This window comes from Panicum virgatum, chromosome 5K (genome assembly GCF_016808335.1).
Source record: "Panicum virgatum strain AP13 chromosome 5K, P.virgatum_v5, whole genome shotgun sequence".
In the NCBI taxonomy this organism is placed as follows: Eukaryota; Viridiplantae; Streptophyta; class Magnoliopsida; order Poales; family Poaceae; genus Panicum; species Panicum virgatum.
The window spans coordinates 43,448,535-43,462,120 of record NC_053140.1 but is presented as its reverse complement, the minus strand read 5'-3'; the positions used below and the strand labels follow the sequence as shown (position 1 = coordinate 43,462,120).

Here is a 13,586-nt window from a genome sequence, read left to right as displayed (position 1 = left end):
AACTCTGTGTGTAACAAATGACCCTACTCACCACTTCAACAGACGACTAATTGCTCTTTGTTGCCTACTTATCTTCAATTTCTAGGAAAATTTTACCTGTATGGCTGTATGGGTTGTGCCTAGTTCTTGCAGAATAGAAAATAAGCAGTCACACAGATCACAAAACTATGAATTCATACTGTGATAGTACCCTTCTATGCATGTTAAATTAAAAGTAAATTATCAGTAAATTGTTGCTCTTTCTATTATGAAGTCAGTGGAATTTTAGCACTTTTTTGGGCGGAAATGTTGCAGAGTTGCCTGAAGTCGGTCCGATAACGTCAGAAGATATTGAACTTGCTTTAAGGAATACAAGGCCGTCTGCTCATCTTCATGCACACAGATATGAAAAGTTCAACCAAGATTATGGCAGCCATGTCCATGGCTGAAGGTGAGCTGTACGACCAAGAATATTTATGTCAAGATTTCTTAGGTGTTCTTTGAACTACTCCCTAAGCATTTGTAGCATTCCTTTCTGTGCAGGAGTCTGTTGTAAGATATTTGTACTCAGTATGGAACTCGTGCATGGGCTGTTAGATCAATGTTGAGTTTCCATAGATGAGATGAAGGTATCCTTGTAAACACACTGCTTATGTTTGTATCCTGTACATTATCATTCATTTGACAAGTAATAAGCTCTTGGGTAATAGTTTAGCCTCACCGGGAATAAGCAGAAACTAGGGTTCCACCTATATTTGGCTCGTTTTACCTATTTTTCTGGCATATTCTTAATTCCTGTTTTATGATCCATTTCTTGAGTTTCTGCCACTGAGCAGCTTGAACACCTGCTAAGCAAAAACCCAATCCCTTCACGGGCTAATATTTCTAGCGACGTGCCAGAAACCCAGAATTGTGAGGGCGAAGTTGCCTTTGGTTCATCACCTGTAATTCATATATTGCTTTCTTGCATATGCTGTTTTGTTCAGATTACTAGAAACACAGCAGAATTATACTACTATAAGTGAATTGCCCTCCTTTTCCTAGGTTGAATTAGTTGGTGCATGCAACTCAAATGGTATCAAGGCAAGATGTCTTGAGTTCGAATCCCCTAGTGGGTGCGAGTCAATAAAATAATTGCAGCCGACTTCTATTTTCACGTTTGAAGCCTGGGGGAGCATGCGCGTGAGGGATGCACGTGAGAGGGAACAACTCAAGAACTATACATCAACCAGCCGATGCTTGGTAAATGCTGGTGTTCTTACCTACGTACCAATCTTGATTGATCAGCATATAGTAGCTGTAGTTCGCAACCTTCTTCCCAGGAATCTTTGAGCTCCTTGTCCTTTTACCATTCGTCCTACTGAACAATTGTTGAATCTGTCGCGCGCACCTGGCCACAACTTGTCGCGAGTTAGGTCTTCAGTTTATTCTTGGCAACACATATTCGCGAAGCATGGTGCACCAACATGTATATGCTGAAAAACCGAAGGTGGCGAGCTCAGATGTCACAGGCCGCAACGCTTAGCACTTCCCGGGTGAAAATAAAGGCAATAACTTCCTCGTCACGAAATTGCATTGCAGATTATTAAGCGCATTCGTATAGCAGATCATGGAGCAGGCAGGCCAAACAAAGTAGACAACTCGACGATGCTTGTTATACAATTTCGGTGTCGGTGTATGTGTGTCGGTAATCTGGTATTCAGGTGGCTGTGGCTCAGCTCATCACGCCTCCTCGTCGGGTGATCCCTGGGCGTCGAGCTGGAAGCCATCCAGGCGGCGGTCGGCGAGCCTGCTCCTGTAGGCGGCCGCCTTGTACTCCCGCCACGTGAAGCTCCGGTAATGGCTGGCCTCCCCGTCCCCGATCAGCTCCGGCACCGGCGCGATCCTCTCCGACGGCGCCGGCGCGCCGAAGTATATCATGGACAGCCGCGCGCGCTCCCCGGCCCCCGCCCCGGCCACCACCCGGTGCCTCACGCTCCGGTACCTCCCGTTGGTGAGCACCTGCATGGAGTCGCCGACGTTGACGAAGAAGGACGCCGGGTCGGGCTCCACGGGGACCCAGCTGCCGTCGCGCAGCGCGATCTGCAGGCCGGACGCCGAGTTGGAGCGCAACACCGAGATGATCTGCGTGTCCGTGTGCTCGCCGAACCCCACGGCGCCGCCCGCCGCCGCCTCGTGCCGCATCGCCAGCGGGTAGTGGTTCACCCGCAGGAGCACGTCGCTGCCGTCCCGCTGCACCATGCGGCTGAACGCGTTGGTGTCCTTCATCCCCAGCCCTTCCGCCATCAGCTCCAGCACCCTCAGGGCCACCTCCTGCACACGGCTCATGTACTCCGCCAGCATATAGCTGAAAATAAACACTTTTTTTTTGTCGTCAAAACGTGTCATGCATTCGATTCGTTCGTGGATGTGGATGTTTGACGTGTATGTAGTACCAGAGCACGGTGGGCACCGCCGAGGTGGTGTCGGAGTTGGAGCCGACGGAGAGCATCAGGAACTCGAGCAGCCCCAGGTCCCCGTTGGGCCCGATGTTCCGGTGGCCTTACCCGAGCGGCGCGGCGGAGTGTTGACGCAGAACTAGGGCCAACACATCAAAGCGCTAGAACGCGCAGTGAGTGACGGTATGAAGCAGCGCCGATGGTCAGACCGGTTAGATTGGTCGGGTATACCGGTCAGACCGGTTGTCGTTGGGTAGGCCGGCGACGAAACCAACGAACGTCGCCTGAGAAGGACACGTCGGGGCAGACGCACGCAGGGTTGTTCTAGGGTCGGCAGGCCACCTAGAACGTCCTCAATCGACGTAGAGACGAAGGAGGAACAATAAGTAGTAGATTAAAAAAAGTCAGGGAAAAGAAAAAATAAAAAGATAAAAAGTGTTGTATATTTGATCAATTGGATGCCTCAATCGGCCGTGACCCTTTATATTTATAGGGTGGGTGGACTTATCCCGCAAGAAATTCTATTACAAGATCTAAATCTATGAAAATCCCTAGTTGTACTCGGACTCTGTTTGGACCGGTCAGACCCACCGGTCAGACCGGTCGGTCATGCCAGACTAGCTACAACGCCTAGACCGGTTAGTCTAGACTGCTGCCAATTTTGGTTATCAACATATGCCTCCTGTTCTTTGGCAAAACTTGCGTGCCAAAGAACACTTTTCTGGACCAAAATTGTCTAAGAACGATAAATAAAACATCGGCCATATTTTGTACTAAGGGCGATAGATTCTATCGGCCGTATCTTGCTTCTTCTTCAAGTTGATGACGAAATAACTTGCTTAAGCCTCCATACCTGCTTCATGGTCGCCGACCTTGCTGGTACGACCTCCGCTTGCTGTTTCATAGACTTCTTGTTGCACAAACGTTGTAATCTTCTTTTTTGAGTATGAGACAAGCCTGAAGGGCACCATCTCAGTTTTAAATATTTTAAATCTTGTTTTATGTCCTTCTCACACTCTTTGCTGCAATCAATGTCTTTTTTGACCAGATTATCGCTAATCGGTCTTTGTGAAGCATAATTTAGATATTTGGGAGGATAATAAATTTAATACGATTGCATGTGCATCCTACTATAATCCAAAGACATATAACAAGGGTACCAGCAATACTATAGAGCAATTGGTTCATTAAATGAATTACCTTGGCTCGAACTCGATTGCTCTTGATACTTCGATGATAGCTTTGTATCCTTAACTTTATTTGGTCGTCCATTCTGCTTCCAGACGACTCCTTTCTTCTCATATTTGGCCAAGAGTTCTTTAAAACTCGGCTTTTCTTTTTCTTTTTTGTTTCTGGAATTTTTCCAGAATTCACAGAGCGACCGGTCAGACCGGTTTCCTGACCGGTCTGAGCAGACCTGGCACCTTTGTTCTTTTCTTACCCCCCGAGCGTTGAATTCTTCAATGAATCTTCAAGGACCTTCTTTGCTGGAGCTTCCTGGCGAGATTTTGAGAGCTCAGATCTCTCTTCACCAACAATTATATTTTTTCTTTTTGTCGATTCGGCTTGATTTGGCCGAATTAACATTTTGGGATTATTCAATTCAAGCATATGTGTATGTGCAGGGAAAGGATTCTGATCCATCTTCATTTGTGGAACAATTATTCGGCCTTCATTAATAGCCGATTGAATTTGTCTTCGAAGCACATTGCAATCATTAGTCGCATGAGAGAAAATATTATGAAATTTGCAATAAGCTCGCCGCTTTAATTCTTCAAACGGCGGTATGACATGCGACATTTTGATGTATCCATTCTTATATAATTCATCAAATATCCTCTCACATTTGGATACATCAAAAGTAAATCTTTATTGCTGATCTTTATGAATCGGCTTAAGAGAACCGCAAACGCAAGGTTTATCATTGGAGGGCCAAACAAATTCAGCGGTATAAACATCTTTACCTTCATCGTCCGAATAATTGGAATCACACCCAAGCACATAAACAAGACGATTAGGTTTTTCATTGGACTTTTGAGAATCTCTAGCTTCTTTAGCTCGGCTTTCATTAGCCAGAGCTTTGTAGGACTTGACTAACATCTAGAAATTCTTGTCCCTCTAGCTTTGCTTTATGAAAATCAAGTAAACCAGTAAAAGCTAGATCAGCCAAATCTCTATTAGAAATTGTCAAACTATAGCATCGGTTTCTAGTATCTCTAAATCTTCTAATATACTCATAAACACTTTCATGTATTTTTTGTTTAACCGATGAAAGATGTGACAATCTCAATTTAGTTTCACCAGTAAAGAAATAATTATGGAATTTCTACTCTAAATCAGCAAAAGCGAAAACTGAATTGGGTGGCAATGAAATAAACTAAGTAAATGCAGCACCCGATAGAGATAAAGAAAATAACCTCAATCTGTAAATGTCATTAGTGCTAGCTTCACCATATTGTATAATAAATTCACCAATATGTTCCGATGTAGTTCTACTATCATCACAAGTGAATTTAACAAATTCAGGAATTTTAAACCCTTGAGGATATGCAACATAATCGTAATTCGCAGGGTATGGTCTTTGATAAGTTCGGCATTTGGCTTTAGGTTCTATACCAAAGGTTTGCCGAAATATCTTCATCACCTCCTCTTTAATACTACCTGATCCAACATCATCGGCATTAGGCCGATTTGTGATCGATGTATTATTAGGTTGGGCAAAGTTCAGCGGTGTAGAATGTCACAACGAACTCGCTGCCCCATATGGCACATTGGCATTAAGTGATGCGTTACAATAGCATTATTAGTTGGAATAGCCGAACCACCCGTTGTCTTATCGGTATTAGACTTAGACACATCATTACTGATAGGCTTCATACCGAGACGTATTTCAATTCGGCTAAAACGATTATCAAACATATCATGCATATTTTGACCAATAAATTCCAACTTATTATTCACATGAGAAGAAACAACGTCATCTATACCATTAGCTATTTCAGAATTAAGGACAGACTGCTTGTTCTCATCGAAGTTTACCTCAAACTGTGAAGCATCGAAGGTAGCATCCGTTGTGATCTTCCCTTGACGGTCGATGGAGAAGTGCGAGATATACTGGTTCATGGCTTCTTCTTCTTCCAGCCTCTGGATCTCTTTCTCCTTCTCTTCTCTGATCTTCTTTTGGATGCCACCAAGAACCTTCTGATGTTTGGCCGAAAGTTGCTGAAGAGTCGGCCTCTTGATATTGGCAGCATCAACTTCGCTAAGTTTAGGAATACCGGTCATGGCAGTCGATTTATTTTTCTTTCCCAGCGGAGTCGCCAAAAAGTATGTTGGCGCAGAACTAGGGCCAACACACCAAAACAGTAGAACGCGCAGCGAGCGACGGCACGAAGTAGCGCCGATGCTCAGACCGGTCAGACCGGTCGGGTATACCGGTCAGACCGGTTGACGCCGGGCAGGTCGGTGGCGAAACCAACGAACGTCGCCCGGGAAGGACCCGTCGGGGCAGGCGCACGCAGGGTTGTTCTAGGATCGGCAGGCCACCTAGAACGCCCTCAATCGACGTAGAGACGAAGGAGGAACAACAAGTAGCAGATTGGAAAAATTAGAGCAAAGAAAAAATAAAAAAATAAAAAGTGTTGTATATTTGATCGATTGGATATCTCAATCGGCCGTGACCCTTTATATTTATAGGGTGGGTGGACTTATTCTGCAAGAAATCCTATTACAAGATCTAAATCTATAAAAATCCCTAGTTGTACTTGGACTCTGCTTGAATCGGTCAGACTGGTCGGTTGTGCCAGACCAACTACAACGTCTCGACCGATCAGACTGCTTGGACAGACCGGTCAGACCGATTAGTCTAGACTGCTACCAATTTTGATTGTCAACACGGAGGAGGTGCGCAGCTTGTTGTTCTGGGGCAGGGAGAAGAAGGCCAGCGCCTCGGCCTCGAGCCTCTCCACGAGGCCGGCGGGGATGCCGTGGTTGACCACCTTGAAGAAGCCGAGCCAGCCGCAGGCGCTGGCCACGGCGCCGGCGGAGTCCGGCGACGGAAGCGCCGTCGGTGGGGCTGGTGGTCGTCTCCAAGGCAGTCATGGCTCCGTCGATCTCGCTCGATCGGGGCCCTGGCACCCTGCTGGGTAGCAGTGGCTTGCAGACTTGCAGCAGAGACTGAGTGATGATGGCCGGGTAATGAGCGAGCTAGCGTATAAATACACATCAGCAGCGTGCACGTATGCATGCGTCGATGCCTCGATGGATAATGCGCATGACTGTCGCTCGTGAACCAACCGTGTGGATCGTGGACGCAGCCACGCAGCCCCGCAGGAAACAATTCGGCAGGTGTTTCTAAAGGAGGCGATCGCAGGAAACCATACTAGTCCATAGTTTGGCCTATGCAGCAACTTCGTCTCTCTTCCTTCCTGTTTGGGCAATTCCAATGTCGTGGAAGCCATGCGAGCCGATAGAATTGCTCGCATGGTGCATCGTCCCCGACTCGGTTCGGCATTGCCGTTTTTCTTTTGTCTTGGCGGTTTGGCGTTGGTCGTTTGCATCGCCAGCCGGCTCGATCGTAGTGCGTGCGTGCACGCAGAGGCAGCGCCAGTTGCAATGCCGACTCGTGCGTGTTCCTTCTCCAAGCGCACATAATTCAAAGTTTAAAATTGTTAACCTTATATAATGGAAACTTTGTCTTACAAAAATAATATCATTGTATTTGTGTTTAAAAGTACTTTCATATGACTAATTATGTTGACATAAACGTTATATTATGAGAGATATTAGGAGTCAAATGTTAATGTTGGAGACTATATATATCAAGTTTGACCATACCTTATATTTTATATTTTGGGATAGAGGGAGTAAGACTTTTCCAGTAATCAACACGAGCTAGCTAGCTCCGAGTATTCCCGCTAGTTTCAACTTTGTTTTTTAAAAAATAGATGGCTGAAAAAAGAAGAATAATGCTACAATTGTTAGGATGTGTTTGGTTGCTGGGCTTTGCCTAACCATGTCTAATTTAGTTATGGCCAGCCTTCTGGCCTGGCTGTTGAAGTAGAGGCAGCCCATGTGCTGCTTAATGTGCTAATCTCACCTTGTCTCGAAGCCCATTCGTCACCACTTGCAAAGATCTTTTTTTTTCGAAACCAATGATTTTGTCTAAATCTTCTGCCCTCTAGCACACAAGTTGGAGCATCTCCAGTAGTACCTTAATAAATTAAATATCTTTCATGAAAAAAATTCAACCAAAATTGTACATTTGCTTACCCAGCTACATTCAAGGTAAAGTCTTATGCTTCTCGTGCTGACAAGCCATTCTTGGTTTTTGTGTCTTCTTCTCCTCCCGACGGTGCTAGTGGCCTACTCTCTTGGAAGAGGAGTTCGTCGGAATTTCGGTTAGGGGTCGAGGATTGCCAATACACGATTTGCCCCCGAGGAGTTGATGTTATGGTCAAGACCCGACGGGCGCCTGATAAGGTCAGGTTATTCCCGTGTGAGTCTGAAGCGTAATCATCGAAAATGGGAGCCCACTGTTGACTAGTGGTTTCCCCTTTTCTGAGTTCTAGTAGGTTGTCCAAATCCTTTTCCAAAGCGAAGAGATTTGGAGCTCATGGCCTCCTGGTGATAGTAGTGGAATTGTGTAGCCCGATGGAAAATCAAGTTTGTTGTGTGACCTAGGTAGTGATCGGATCGGAAGCGGACCACTGCCCGAGTTCCTTGGCTAGGTCCGGGAGGAGCATCTCGTCGAGGTTGTTGATGAGGACATCAAAGCCACGCAACCATCGTGGATGCCTCCGGTTCCTTAGTGTCTTTTGTTGTTAGGGGTGGTAATGGGCCATAGCTCTAATGGTTTTTTCATAGCCCAACAAGGTTCTTAATTTTTTTAGTTTAAAATTATATATGATTAGAGCCCGGTCCTTTTAGGACCCGGCTCTTAGATTTTTAGTTTAAAATGTTGGGCCTTTTACCGCCCCTACTTGTTGTTGGAGGACACCCTCTGCGAGCTTGGTATGTAGTCGGCGAGGCAGCGTTCAACCTGATCAATCCCAGAGAAGATGTCGCCCGTAGACTCAAATTGCGGGCGAGGTGTGCCTGGGTGGTTTTGGGCTGGATGATGATGTCATTGGAGGGCAGCTTCCACGAGTTCAATGCACTCGGTGATGCTGCTGTCGACATGATCCAACCCGGCAATGAGGTCGTCGGCGCCCACCATGGGTCGCAGAATTTGTCACACCCGGTTTTAAGGACAAAACCAAATGCATAACTATATGTATGCCAGGATTAAGTTTCATACATACAGAGATATCATAAGTGAATAATCAGTAACAGTCTCACGTAAAAGAGAATTACAACAAATAGAAAATTATCAGAGTTATATAGCTTATCCTGGAAACGATGGCTCCAAACTTCACAGGAAATCGACTGGGGGTTGCGTACGCCTAGAACTCAGCAACATCTTCAAAAGACTTCACCACAACTTTCTCCTTCTGAGCAGCAGTAAGCAATGGTGAGTACACTTATGGTTGGTACTCAGCAAGGCCACAAGAAATAACCAGAATGTGATTTATATCCATCTTTAAGTTTATTAATCATGTGAGGGTCCAAGCCGCTCTTGACCGTGAGCACGGCTAACCGGTTAGTTTTAACTCTGCAGAGGTTGTACACTTTACCCACAATTCGTGTTTCTCATGTCGCCCGGGTTTGCAAAGCCCTTAAACACTTCCTTTGGTGAGTGGCTAGGGATTCACTACGAGGCTTTTCCAAAGAATCACTATATGTACGCACTGGTCCCTTTTTCTGCGGTACCTCAGAAGACGAAGCTTCCTTCACCCGCTCCTCAAAGCTCAATAACCCGAAAATCCACCAATCAAACGCCCCAGACACGACATATAGATCATCTAGTTACTTAGCCAAGACCAGAGCCATATAGTATTGTGGTTGCACTGTTTTCCTGGGTGGTTCTCTATGTTCCAATTAAATCATAGTACTCTTGTAAATAAAGCATAGATAGAAGTATGGTTAGGGTCACTTGCCTTTCTCCAACAAAAAGCTACTCTTACTACACTTCAGCTTTTGCTCACTTGGAATTCTTGATCTTCAAACTTCGAACAATAATCCTTCTACTCGGAACAATCATCGGGCAAATATACAAAGCAAACAAGAAGATACATCTAAGAACAATACACCAAAACAAAAGAAAGACTTTAAAAGAGCGTACTAAAGGATAAGGCTTTAAAAGAGCGTACTAAAGGATAAGGCTCACTGCTACGGTTATGAAAACGTAAGAAAAACACGGAAAACGGAGCTAAAACGGCGATTCTATAGGATAAACAATGAGTAAGGATTTAGTCGCGATTAACCAAAGGGTTAAGGACTAATGGAAAAAAATATTTGTGAGACACAACAAAGTGTGCTCACAGAGGATAAAAATGTTATAAAGCTATTGCACACGTCACAAGGATCACGTGAGCGCAAGAATCGATGAAAACGGAGCTAAACGAAGAAGTTATAGCTAAAACAAGGTTCCAAGAACTTATTTGTAAGAGAACAGAGCTTCTTGGGGCTAGATCTGAAGAAATCAAGGACTAAAACAAGATTAAACCTAAACTACAGGGGTTAGCATGCAAAACTCTATCTCCTGGACGGCGGGTTCTATTTCAGAAAAGTCCAGGGGTCTAAACATAAAACCAAGGGCTAATTTGTAATTATTTTTGAACTGGAGGGGACCGCGGGTTGATTTCCTAGAAACTGGGGGGCTTCTTTGCAAAACTGACTATGGTTGACCGGTATTGACTTGTGTCGTGGTGCTGCAAACCACAGCCGGGTGGCGGAAGGCACCCGCCCTAGCCCAGAGGGTGTGTACTCGGGGGTTAGCTAGTCTTAGATCAATCTTCCTCAAGAACTCGATGAACACAGCAAGATTTAGAGTGGTTCGGGCCGCCGGAGCGTAATACCCTACGTCCACTGTGTGTTGTATTGCCTTCCCACGAGAGTGAGAAGGTGCGAGAGTTTCAGCCTGTCTGGATTGTGGAGATTGTCCTGTGCACAGCGGGCACCTCCCTTTTATATCTCAAGGGGGCGCGTACACGGCTGTTGGATCCCCGACAGGTGGGTCCAACGATGCGATATAAAATAACGGGGTGTTCATACATTATGGCGTTGCAGGCGAAGGAGATCTCTCTCTTGGATTCGCTCGCTTGCTCCCGGAGCCCTCCGTCCATCATGTCTTGGCGCTGTCTTGTCGAGACGGAGCCCGACGCAGCTAGTAGCATCGCCTGTTACGTAGCTGAGCGGCTGTGTAGGGAGCGGCGTAGGTGGCATGATGGAAAAGTGCCGAGCCGTCGCATCCATTTAACGCGGCAGACGGGCTCTGCGCGGGCGCGGCTCAGGCGGCTCCACTGTGCTCCTTGGTAATACGCGGCGTGCAGCGGGGCCTGACAAAAGGCTGTCTTGTGTGCCGCGGCGGCAGAGCACGCCTTGTCCATCGCATTAAATGCGGTAGGTGGGCGAGTCTTCCTGCGGAAGACTCGCGCACAACCTCACGTCTCCGGGACACGCGGCGGCTCCGGACCCCTACTCGGTGAGGGGCGTCCGGACGGGCGCAGGAGGTCCCGGACCCCTCTGGGGGTCCGAGGCCTCGGCGGTCAGCTCGGAGCTTCCCTTTTGTGTAGACACGTGGCGTCACCGGACCCATCCTCAGGCGGGGAACGGTACGGGGCCGTTGGCCTGGTGAGGGAAAAACCTGGCCTGTGGGGCCTGGCTACTCCATCTTTCCCGCGCAGCTACGGGTAACTGCGCGGGTCCTGCCTTGCTGCAGTAAGAGTGGGTATCCCTGTTACAGGGTACCGACAACTTGGGTTAGATCTAATTTGATCCATCGGATCACGATCTAACGGCGGATAGGCAGGCGGGCGGCTCGGCTCGTCTCGCACAGCTTGCAGCTGGTGGCTCGGGTCGGCTCAGGTGGTGCGGGCGGCGCTGGGAGTCGCCAGCGGCGAACGGAGCGGCAGCATGGGCGCTGGCGGCAAGCAGACCGCAGCGGGGCTCGCCGGCGTTTCGCCATAACGCGATTCCGGATCGGTTCAAAGCGGGTTTTGCACGGAGAGGTAGCGCGCGACGCCAGGAACGCGATTGCGGCCTCTACACGGCGGACCAGCGGCGGTGAGGCGGCTCTGTGGCGAGCGGCGGCGGAGCAGAGCCGGTGGTCGCGGGCGCGTGCGCAGGAGCGAGAAGGGGAGGGGAAAAAAGGGTCGGAGAGCTCCCTTGCTACCTTGCGAAACTTCTGGAGCGGTGAACTTGTCGAGGAGAAGGCACGGGGTCGACGGCGAAATGGCGACGACTCGCGAGAAGGAAGACACCACGACGAAGAGGACGACAAGCTGAGCACTAGGGTGGTGTCGGATTTCACCGGAGATGCACGGATGCGGAGGATGGTGGGATTCTGTGGAAAAGATTATTTTAGGGATTCCCAAACAAGAAGCCTCCCTATGAGTAGTCTATATTTTTGTGTGGAGCTCCCATGAGAGATTGGTTTAATATATAGGGAGAAAAGTCTCACCATCCCACATCAACTAGCAAGGTGGTACTAAACCTCTCTCCCATGCTAATGGGCTTTACGTGCCTTTAGCCCATTAGGGAACACACGAATGGGCCCTTTAGGTCCATTAGAGATTTATGTACTTTTGATAGACTTAGCCCATTTAAAATTCGGAATTAATTATTTCGAAATTAAAATAATTCTAGCAAAATCTAGAATTCATATTTAAAGTCCGAAAAATATTCCAAATGGCCCGAAAATTCTAGGAAAAATCCTAGAAATATATTGGGACCTAACTAACTCAAATAAAATATTTGGAGCTCATGAGAAGATTTGGAAGAGCCTCTAAAAATTAGAGTTTTCTCTAGGGAAAATGGGAAAAGAATCCAGAAAAATCTGGAAAATTCCCGGGAAGAACTTTTGATGATAGAACACGTTTTGAAAGGTTTTCACACTCAACAACACTAAGCATATGACATGAATGCATCACCATAAGAACAACATCATTTAATTTGAAAAACAACCAATATTTATTTTCTTTTACACTAAATTCTCTGTGAAGAAAAATAAATGTTGAGAAAATTTTAAAATTGTGAGAAAATTGTTGTTTTTTTTAATTTTAATCACAACCTGAAATTCAAAAATTTTAGGGTGTGACAGAATTATTGTCTTAAGGCAATTCGCATAGTTTCCAATTAGATCGGAAAGTTGAATTTCGCCGAGATCGTCGGCCAGTTGGTCGACGTCGTCGGTGGCGGCAAGTGATGGGGGCGCCTCTGGCTCTATGGGGCTGTCTAGGTGGATGTTGAAGGAATTGCTGGAGTATTTCTTTCCCAATAGTGACAGTTTATCGTGAAAAGGGGGACTGCTAGAGATACCGGTGAATCTTGATTCCCTTTCATCCCAAAAATTTATATACCATTTTTGTCATTGTGTCATGCCAGCATATCTTTCGTGTGATAGTGAGGCAAAGTGATGTTTCAAATTTTCCTCAGTCATGTGATGGAAAAACATGTTTATTAGATTCTCATCCCAATGATGAACAACAAAATGAATTAGTAGTTGGTTGACCCATTATAACCTTCATCTGCTTCTTATACCTGATACTTCCAATGATGGTAGTCTAAGAATTCAATATCTCTCCATATGACTTTTTTTTCCTTTAGCATCTGGCCCATGTTCAGTCGGATACTATTTAAATCCAGAATTGCACCTCATTTTTTAAATTAAACCAATAAGTAAAATAACACACAATTCTAGGAATTTTTGCGCAACAAGAAAACAAGTGAAACATTTGTGATTGCAGTCAGGTTTTTTAGACAATTGTAAACCATTTGAAGTTTATGAGATTGTGGCCTGTTCACCATGAGCAAGGCACCAATCACAAAATCGACTAAAATCTCCATGTATTGCCAATTGGTTTTATCTTCGCAAGAAAAAAGAAACCATAAGCATGTTCTAAGTATAGATAGTTCAATAAATAAAGACCCATATTGAAAAATATTTATAGTTTTACTATAGATGGCACGTAATTTATGAGTTGAGATTTATAATAAAAATTGGTATTGGAAACCTGTTTCGCGGTGATACACTTGTTTTTGCTTTGACATCGTGGGCAGTGGGCCTTA

General features: G+C 46.0%; 1 protein-coding gene and 1 pseudogene across 4 annotated transcripts in view; one reads left to right on the top strand and one right to left on the bottom strand.

Moving 5' to 3' along the window:
* LOC120707578 (katanin p60 ATPase-containing subunit A-like 2) overlaps window positions 1–1,430 on the top strand; it is a 40,206-nt gene extending 38,776 nt beyond the window's left edge. Inside the window, exons 11-13 of one of the 4 annotated variants that reach the window (XR_005689031.1) lie at window positions 295–430; window positions 523–608; window positions 1,024–1,430. Coding sequence is in view for 1 of the 4 variants with exons in the window: in XM_039992496.1 (XP_039848430.1) it covers window positions 295–428 (134 nt within the window). In the remaining 3 variants the exon portion in view is untranslated. Of the gene's footprint in view, window positions 1–294; window positions 431–522; window positions 808–1,023 lie in introns of those variants that run through there. The other 3 variants (XR_005689032.1, XR_005689033.1, XM_039992496.1) reach the window with 3 other exon arrangements.
* A 271-nt stretch (window positions 1,431–1,701) lies between these two features.
* Window positions 1,702–8,634, bottom strand: LOC120710130 (annotated as a pseudogene).
* Window positions 8,635–13,586: the final 4,952 nt, after the last annotated feature.